Genomic DNA, 9,702 nt, shown 5'->3' on the forward strand with positions numbered 1-9,702 from the left:
TGTTTGATACCTGTACCATACATGATATGACCCAGTGCAATAGCTAGATAGAATTTACCTTTTTATACAGAATCTATCAACGTCCATTTGTACTGTAATGTTCCTGCTGGGCTCAGGAAAAGTTTGTATATTGAATACACTTTTAAAATTTTTTACTTTTAAATTGCTATGAGATTAAGCACATATACACACTATCCAAATGCATTGTGCCTTGCTCTTTATCACCTAAACAGCTGAGAGTGGCTCAGGGGAAGCTTGGCAGTGTACTTAGCAATATAGACTTCCCGTGCCATCAAATAATGACCAACAAGAGACATTTTCTCAAGTTTCAGTAAAGAAAACAAGATGTATTTTACATCTAAAACAGCAACATCATTCCCACAAGAGGCAGGAAATATGCATTCTGTGCAGGTGTAAATCCGTTGTACCCGCTAATTCCCTTGGTAGTCACATAGTACATGGATCATGCAGATTTCCTTTAAGACAAAATTAAAAACAATTCTCCCACCCTAAACAAAGATTCATGTGAAAGCATGCCATTTTTGTTTCCTGAAAAATAGTTTAAACTATTTTAAACATTTTACTCATTGATTGAGTAGATGACAAAATATGCAATAGAAGAATGTCTGTTTTATTAACCCTGTGATGCAAGGAGAGAAACTAAGGCCTGAGGGTACAGTAGTTTGGCTGCTAAAGGCTCCTCCTCCAAATGACAGTGCAGCCTGATGGCAGTGATGATGAAGGGCAGGAGAGAGGTCACATCAGAGAGTGGAGAGGAAAGAAAAGCATGACATGTCTGCAATTTGGAAATTTTGCCCTTTCAACTAAGAATAGGGATTTCCAGTGCCTTTCAGGTAGAAGAATCAGTGACAGGTAATTGTCAATTCATTCGTGACCATATAATTTTTCTTTCCATCTGGGACACTTCTGAGCATGAAAGGGGGCACTGTTAGTGATTACTCAGGGCTGGTCAGTATTAACTGGTCTGTATGGGACAACTAGGACATATGAGGTTCTGAGCCTACAGCTGGCTATAACCCAAAGTGGCCTCAAAGGATAGAGGGCCAGTGAGCAGGGCTGGTTTGGGAAACCTCTATAGTGTTTCCAAATTCCCTGGCATGGTTTAAACTAGCTGGATCCTCAAGTATTCTTCTGGCAGGATGAACATCTGGAACTATACAACGTGATTCATCTGTCATTGTAGGGTGGAACTATATACACCATCCAGGGTATATATCTTTAAGCCAAACTTGGGTGCAATTACTTCTAAACCTGACTTCACAAAGGTCATCATCAAGGGAGCTTTGAAAATCATAGATCCTTAGGGCCCATTCCTAGATATGCTAATTTAGTAGATATGTAATGGGCCCTGGCATCTGCATTTAAAAAAATTCCTCTGGTGATTCCGATGTCCAGCTGGATTTGAAAGCCCTCTTGGATTTGTAAAGAGGCTATGAGGTTTTAAAAGGGCTGAAATTTCCAAATTTTCAATAGGAAGATTAGAAATTGAGCACCAATATGGGAAGAAAGACTATTAGAGAACCGAAAAATATTGTCTATAATTTTATTACAACTTTTTATAGGACCAAAACAGGGCAAATTATTTTAAAAATATGTTTCTCATTTTGCCCAAGCCTTATTTACTGGCTCAGGAACAATTCAAAGCATTAGAGATGAGACTTTTTTTTTGAACTAAGCCCTGAAGTTTATAAGTTTTAACAGACAATACTAAAGGAATTTCAGTAAAAGTTTTCAAAGAAACCTGTATGAAGAGAGGCAAGGAGATAGCCATAACTCTGTGTGGGCAGTGCTCCTATCTCCGTCTTTATTGTAGCCCCTGGCACGTAATAGTAGATGTATAATAATCATTTATCGTAAGGTGAATAGCTTTGGAAGGGAATGCTATTATATGAGAATGACTCTCATTCTTTTAATTACAGTTAGAGAAATTGCGTAAAAACATAAAATAGTTTGCCCCAAATATTCTTACGGTGGGTGTTTATTAACTTTTGTTACCCAAACAAGTTTGCTCCCTATTTATAAGCAGAACTCTCAGGGACTACTGAGGAAGAGAAATCTGTTGACATCCTTCCCCACGCCTTCCTTGTGTCCAGTCCCACACTAACAGGAATAGACACTTTCTAGTCGAAAGAGACCACAAAAGCATTAGGTTCTTATTTTGAAACCCAAATTGATCTGATTACTATGAGCATGCCTTTTCCTGACTGAAAAAGAAAAAAAAATTTTGTGTAGGCATATTTAAGAATCATTACATTCAAGTTTTAGAGAAAAAGTTGCAAAAGTTGTGAAAATATCTTTTCTTATCGTGGCACAATACTCTTTTCTACGCTATCAAGATGCCTCTGGGCACTTATGTGTTAGGGACATTCTAGAGGCTGAGGGCTTCTTTTTAAGGAACTTCTTTTTAAAAAAAGGACGGTATGCAAATCTTTTTCTCCAGGGCCTTTGTGTACCGTAATGAAGATTATATATATATAGTCCAGCATGTGGGAGAAAAAAGTATGTTTCTTGGCACAAACCATTTTTGTAAGAAAATAGCAGCTCCGCCCTTTCTTTACTGCAAACCCAGTCAGTTGAATCATGAAAGGGCCCACAGCCCCACAGGTCAATGCCTGCAGCCCTGTTCTCCTAGGACCAGCTCTCTCTAGGCATTTCATCACAGAGGACCTATGTTGAAACTAGGGCAAATGAAAAGCGGTTTCATTTGGAATATGAAAGTGTCCGTTATATTATGGACTTGAGTGGGTAAAACACATAAGCAGGTGGTTTTAGAAATTACTGGACTTTCCAGATGCTGCTTACTATTGCAGCTGTTCTTACTTTAACCCCCTTTAAAATGTAGCCATCATTGTTGTTAATTGGAAGAATTATCCGCATTGTGAACTTTTTCATAATTCAAGGGTATTTGGTGTTTCTTGTCTTCATATTTAATAAACAATATAATATTTTATTCAGTTAGAACCAAAATTGAGCTAATTCTTTAATGTTTTTGAGCACGATGAACAGGTAGAGAAGTAAAAAGACTTTCAATAAGCATTTAAAATGTACAGCATTGTTAGCTGAACTCGAAATTGTTTCAGATGCTTAAGAATAAATAATATCCATCATTTTAGTATCATTCTTTGCTCAGTGATGTGAGAATAATTTCCCACTGAAGATGACCATAATACTCCTTTACAAGCTGAGGATTCTGAATCCATGCCATATGTGGCAGAATATCAATCACCATCTTGTGGTGCTATCTCCTAAACAAACAAACGGACAAGCAAACCTGATACCAGCCCCAACAGAAGAGAACATTACCATGGTGCTGAGTGTTTTGAGATAATCTGATCTTTTAGATGTTATGCTGTGATTATAGGTATATCAAATAAATATACAATTAAAAATTACTATTATATTGATATTAATCGTTAAGCTCTCTAGAATGCTTTCTAGTTCAAAGGGATCACAGAGTCCATTATTTTAAAACCAAAACAGATCTGATTACAATGTGTATGCCTTTTCTTGAATGATAAAAAAAAAGTTCGTGTATATTTAAGAATCATTACATTCAAGCTTTAGAAAAGAAAGTTACAAATGCATTTTTTACTTTCTACCCAAGAGCTCCTATCTGATGTCTTTATTTGTCTTAGAGCTAACCTCAGAATCATCTCAACTAATTTCTCCTCTCATGACAATATTTCATGAGAATCACATAATCTTGTCTATTCTTCTATTGTGATACATTTCAAAATATCTGTTTTGGAAAGTAACCATGTGAAAACAGGGATAAAATTTTAAACTTTGTCAGCTGTTAAATTTCTCTTAATGTTAAAAAAGGGAAATTGGAGCTTAGCCTGGTATAACCATTATGTTCCCTTCTAATTCTAAAATTCTGTCATTTTGTGCTTTTATGTAGTTTTATCCCCAATGCCATTATATACTGTCCTTCACATTCCATATCTGGACCACCATGCAATTACATCATAACTATTCTCTGCTCATCCAGACTGGCTATGTGTTATTACATCCTATACCTTACCCACTCATCTTCCAAAAAGCTGACCTTCATCATACTATCCTCATGCTTGAAGTCTTCCTGTTTTTTTACTGCTGACATGATAAAGTAAAAATTTATCATGAGTACTGGATTCAGGACTCTGCCATCTGACCTGATAAGTCTTTCCATCTTTATGACCTACCACGCTGCCACATGAACTCTAAATCCAATCCAAATAGGCTACTAAACTTTTCAGGCTCATGCCCTGAGTGAGACATTTCCATTTCCGTGCTTTGCTCATTTAGAATGAATGCCCTGTGCCTTTCTCAGCTATTTGCATTTCATCTATCCTTTATGACTCAACTCAGATTGCATCTCCTTCATGCTCTTCTGTGTTAAACTATCTCTAATGCATCCTTCCTTCTCTCACTCTAATGCCCTACCCTCCCTAACACTTAATATCAATACCATTCACTTAAAAAAAAAAAAACTTTATTGAGGATTGACAAATATAATTATATATACTTAAAGTGTACAATAATCATTTGATATACATCTACATTGTAGAAAGATTACCAAGATTAAGATAATTAATAACACTTTTTATAAACCTTTTTATTATGCAATATTTAATACTACTTACTTTTGATTTATTATATATTTGATTTAGTATATATTTGGTCTATTTCCAAAATAAGGAATGAGAGGGCTTAAAATAGAGACCACATAAAACAGCATCCCAACTGAAAAAGAAAGTGAAAATTTAAAATCATATGTGAGAGAGAATAAGTAACATGGGTTAATGAAACTTAAAATCTAGTTATATGTTTCCTGGCAGTCAAAGTAAAAAAGAATCCATTAGTTACCATTTGGCAGTGACTTACTGTTGTGATACTGTGTGTGTGTTTTTAAAAACTTTTTACCTGTATGCATCTTGTCTCATTCATTAACGCTAATCTTTGTGATTGCTAGAACTTACGTTAGAAATTATCCTTTGTAGTATGTAGCACAGTGTTTAGTTTAGCTTATGATAAGACTTTAATAAATGAATGCATCAATGGCTAATATGATATCAGAACCATACATTTGAAGCCATGTTATTTATTTACAAATTCTAAATAAGTACATAATAAACATGAATGAAAATGTGAACACAAGAAGAAGATATAGAAATTTTAGAGGGAGAATGAAGGGTCTGAAGTTGTGATCACTTTAATTAGAGGAAATTTTGAAAAGCATTCATAGCCTACAATCTTTTACATAAATGTCTGCACAGTTATCTCACAATATGATGCAGCAAACCTTTAGTAAGGTAAGAAACCAATGTAATGGAACTAAATGGTATAGACTAATTCATCTCTTTATCACCAGTAGAATAGATAATAATATTCCACCTTCTTGAAATATAAATTCATGACACACCTAGTTTCTGAGTTTTCTTTTCTTCCCCAAATAGCTGTTTAATGAGACTGAGAGAGTACTATGCTGTACCTCACACTGTCATCAGGGTTTAATTTCTTCTCCATCTAGAGTTGTTTTTCTAAACTTGATATAGGAAGCTTTTTAAAATGCAGGGAACACTCTCGACTGGTTCTGTCCAATAGTGACTTCCATGACTGTCATGGAAATGTTTTATTTCTATGCTGTCCAACACAGAAGCCACTAGCTTCATGTGCTGAGGACTCAAAATGGGGCTAGTATGACTGAAGAACTGAATTTTTAATTGTATTTAACTTAAATTACTTGAAATTTAAATGTAAATAGCCACGGTGGCTAGTGACTACAGAATCGGATAAAGCCCTTTTTACAGAGCTGCTTGCCTTTAGAACAGAACTTTCTGTACCTGATTTGGTACCTTCGATAGTAGATTCAGTTGATCACTGTTTATGATCACGTGCAGTTTTAAACTACCACGCATTAATAACGAAGCTTTGGATGCCTTTATTATTTTAAGAAGTCTATGTTGTCAAAATAAAATATAGGAAAAATTTATTATTTACCGTCATGGTAACATGGAGAGGATCATCCTTGTTTCAGTCATGATGTTTGTGCTTAGACTCAAAGAAAAAATTTATGAACTAAGAATCTCTGGAGGCCGTAGGCCCCCTTTCCCAGCCCGACTGGCAGACAGCACTCCTTGGGTCTCCCTCTGTAGGGCATTCTGAAGTCCCCCTTAGTCAGGGCACATAAGTACCGTGGCCTACCAAATTCTTCTCAAGGTAGATTTTTCTGTTTGACTGTCTTGTTTTGCTCACAGTTCTATGAGCAAGTAGGCAGGGTTTGCTTTCTCTAGGCCAGCAGAAACTTGCTCTAACTCTTCCCTTTAATTTCTTTAATATGAGGATCCTCACACTTGCTCTTTGAAATACTATTTTGTAAACTGCTATTTCCTCTAAGCCTGGTATGTCTTTTTTTCCATCTGCGTTGAAGTATCTTTTCCCAGCGGGACTTTCTTTCTCAATTTAGTCATGCTATGTGTGGAGACCCACATCCACACTGCTGGCCTCTCTGACTCATGTGGGAGGTTTGCTTGCTCCAGGAACCCCACTCACCCTGCGATGGAACAACAGGGAGGTTCCAGTGAAGCCAGCCCTTTCTGAAATCTGCCTCTTTTCCTGGCATCTCTCCTTGTCCAAAGCTACATGAGAAGGGAAAAAAGCAAAAATGCCCTTACCCCTGTTAAGGTAATATTTTTAGTAAATAGCTTTTAGCAATTCTAATTTTCAGTTTATAAGGTACTTTTATTATTGCTGTTGCTTTTAAATATTCCTGCTAATGCTCCAATTTTCCTTTTTCCTCCACCAGTGAGCCAAGAGAGTCAATGCTGACAGTTACATTTTCCTTCCAGTTACAGATTAAATTGTTCCCTTTTTTGAAATATATTATTCATAAATGTACACAGTCTCTGAACTATAGCTCCTCCCATCCATGGATAGGAGGCCTGGTGGGTGGAAATTGCTCATGCACCCCATTGGCTGCTCCGGGGTTGGATAGAACTGGGTCTTCACAGTCTATCTTCCAGGCTGGGACTTTCATTGGCTCTCCTGGCCCCTCAAAGAAAACCCTTTGCCAAGGATGGCTCAGGCCCATGACTTCACAATCCAGATGGGTTCAGACAATAAATTCCTCTGACTTGGTTTGCTAAAATGGTCAAAGTTGAATAACATAATGAAATAGAAAACTGACCGCAGAGTCAAATCTAAGTTTGGCCAATAACTGGTTCAATTAACCTGATTTTAATATCACCAAGCACATCCGGAAAGTATAAAGAAGAACTCCAACCCAAATGTCCCATTAGCTCAGGGAAGGCTGACGCAGATAGTCACTAAAGAAGCAACTTTCCACACCTAACTAGAAGTATCTTTGGGAGAAATCAGGAGGGGCACGTTATTTTTGATTTTGTAAATTTGCTTAACTGTGCATAAGTGCCATGTTTTTTTCAGTTAAAATACCATATATATGTACATATCAATCACAATGAGTAAATATCTGTATATGCATTTGTATAATCTTTGTCTTTGATCAGAAGCATTTCTTCCCATTTTATTATTTTTAAGAAAATCACTTCAAGGTACTTAATTTTAGCTGAGGGGACCTGCCAACTCTGTATCACGTCTTTCGCCTTTGGCACAAAACCTTACAAAATGACCTTACTGCTTTAATTCTATGTGCAGTGAGCACCACCCTTCTTCCCTGGACTTTCAACCTGGGAATGAAGAGAGGGAGACTTGTAGCGTAACCATCTAACCCTTCTAAGGAGTGCGGGTATGTCCGTTGCTGAGATCAGGAGGTTCATTTACCAGGAGAAGAGTGCAGTTATATGAACTCTTACAAAACCAGATAAATTCCAGCTGAACTAACCAGCAGGAGGGGGGAGGAGAGATGAGACATTTCTGACAACCGCGGGAGCACCAATACATCAAGCCCAGAAAATGGTATGTGTGTAGCAAAGGTAGAGATGGATGCACAGGATGCTTGCCAGAGGAGAACTGTCCCAGGCCTGACAGCGTCCCCTCAGGCAGGAGACGTCCCTTCCTCGCTGGCGGTCTCAACTTACCTTGACCACGTCATCGTTGAGATGCTTGGGGTCGCGGTTGACCAAGTCGATCTCCTTGGTGTGCACGTCGTACACTTGCTTCTCGTTCATTTCGTCTGCCATGGCCTTGTTGTTGGGCTTGTAGATGTTGCCCTGTTCCCGGATGGGAACCGTGTAGAGATGTCCCTGCAGAGGGCGGACGGCCAGGAGAGGGAGAGTGGCACCGGCAGTGGAAAGAAATTTTCAAAAAGAAAAACAAGTGATCAGAAGTCAGCCTGGCGGTGGAGCAAACCTTGAGGCTCAAAATTGAACTAACCACTTCTGCAGCAATGGCTCTGCGCTCAGTAAACTCCTTGGCGCCGCAAGCTTTTTAAGAGAATGGAGGAGAGGACACCACACCCCTCCGTACCAGGCAGGGAGCGCCTGCCTCCCCCGCCCGCCGCCAGGGGTCAGGGCAAACCCCGCCGCGCCTGCCGCCCCGGCCCCCGCCCAGCGCACGCCCTGCCCGCGGTACCCCGCAGAGACCCCAGCAGAGGGGGACCGGACCTCTGACTTCTTTCCAGTCCCTCTCCCTCACTGGAGAGCTTCACCTGCTCCATTTTTGCGCCCCGGACCCCATTCCCTCTCTCTCCATAATCTTTCCAGCTTCATCCTTAAGATTCAGTTTGAACTCCCTTGATTCATGGAGTGTCCCTATTTCGTTGCTTCCTGGCCGCGTCTCCCTGGCACCTGCCCGCGTCTCCCACCCTCCCTCTGCCCTCCACGGCACGACCGCCTGCCGTGGTGGTTACAGTACAGCATGCCCCGTCTCTGGGCGGAGCCTTGTTTAAGATCCCCTAAACTCCCTAGAACGTTATCTCACCTGCGCAACTCCCCGGATCCACCCTCAGGTCACTCCCAGGCTGAGCACCCGTGGCCGGACGGCAGCTGCGTTTGGGATAACGAGGTCTCCACACCCGGGTGGGAGGGTGGTTAGAAAGGGTGGTGATAGTTGGGGGAAGGGAAGTCCGTCCCTCTCTAAACACCCTTGTCAGGCGCCGAGATGTGGGAAGAGTTCTTGAGGTGGCCTAAGAGCTTTGGAAAGTGCAAACACCGCGCGCGCCATCGTCGGGGCCCGCGGGGGCAGGCGCCTGGCGGGGAGTCACTGGGACCGTCCTCAGGACTGCGGGTGAATGACCTACCACCCTGAGATCCAGCTCCCCGCCTCCCAGCAGGCAGGGGCCGCACCTTGGGGTGTCCTGCAGTAAGGCAGCACCTGAGACCCACCAAAAAACGCGTCACGAAGACCCAGCTTCAGAACTCGGACTCCCTTTTCCGTGTCCCTCTAGCTTAGCCCTCACCCCCAGGCCCCCTCCCAAAAGAAAAACACAGAACATTCCTGCCTCCTCTTCACCTCCCCGCCCAGGCCCATTCCGCAGCAGTGCCAGCGCAAGAGGAGTGCTCCGAAGTCGAGAGCGGGCTGGGGTAAGGAAAGCAGTCGGAGTATTTGGAGTGGGAGACAGCAGAAGCAGACACTCCTTGCGAGCCCCGGGGCCCGGCGCGCACCCACCCAAGCCTACCTCGGAGTCTACGTATTTGCCCCCAGACATGCTGGCCGGTGGCTGGATGAAGGCTCTGAGATTTCCCTGGCCTGTGATTTAAGGGAACTGAGGAAGGAAGATCT

General features: G+C 41.1%; 1 protein-coding gene across 4 annotated transcripts in view; it reads right to left on the reverse strand.

The window, feature by feature from the left end:
* Nucleotides 1-9,702, reverse strand: part of CAV1 (caveolin 1) — a 31,440-nt gene extending 21,738 nt beyond the window's left edge. Inside the window, exons 1-4 of one of the 4 annotated variants that reach the window (XM_023537958.1) lie at nucleotides 9,599-9,702; nucleotides 8,061-8,225; nucleotides 6,556-6,641; nucleotides 4,671-4,746 (exon numbers count right to left, since the gene is read on the reverse strand). In XM_023537958.1, the coding sequence (XP_023393726.1) occupies nucleotides 4,686-4,746; nucleotides 6,556-6,641; nucleotides 8,061-8,225; nucleotides 9,599-9,628 (342 nt within the window). In that variant the 5' untranslated portion in view covers nucleotides 9,629-9,702 and the 3' untranslated portion in view covers nucleotides 4,671-4,685. Of the gene's footprint in view, nucleotides 1-4,670; nucleotides 4,747-6,555; nucleotides 6,642-8,060; nucleotides 8,226-8,355; nucleotides 8,381-8,901; nucleotides 9,151-9,598 lie in introns of those variants that run through there. The other 3 variants (XM_011372393.1, XM_011372394.2, XM_011372395.2) reach the window with 3 other exon arrangements.

Source organism: Pteropus vampyrus, unplaced genomic scaffold, assembly GCF_000151845.1.
Source record: "Pteropus vampyrus isolate Shadow unplaced genomic scaffold, Pvam_2.0 Scaffold206, whole genome shotgun sequence".
Lineage (NCBI taxonomy): Eukaryota > Metazoa > Chordata > Mammalia > Chiroptera > Pteropodidae > Pteropus > Pteropus vampyrus.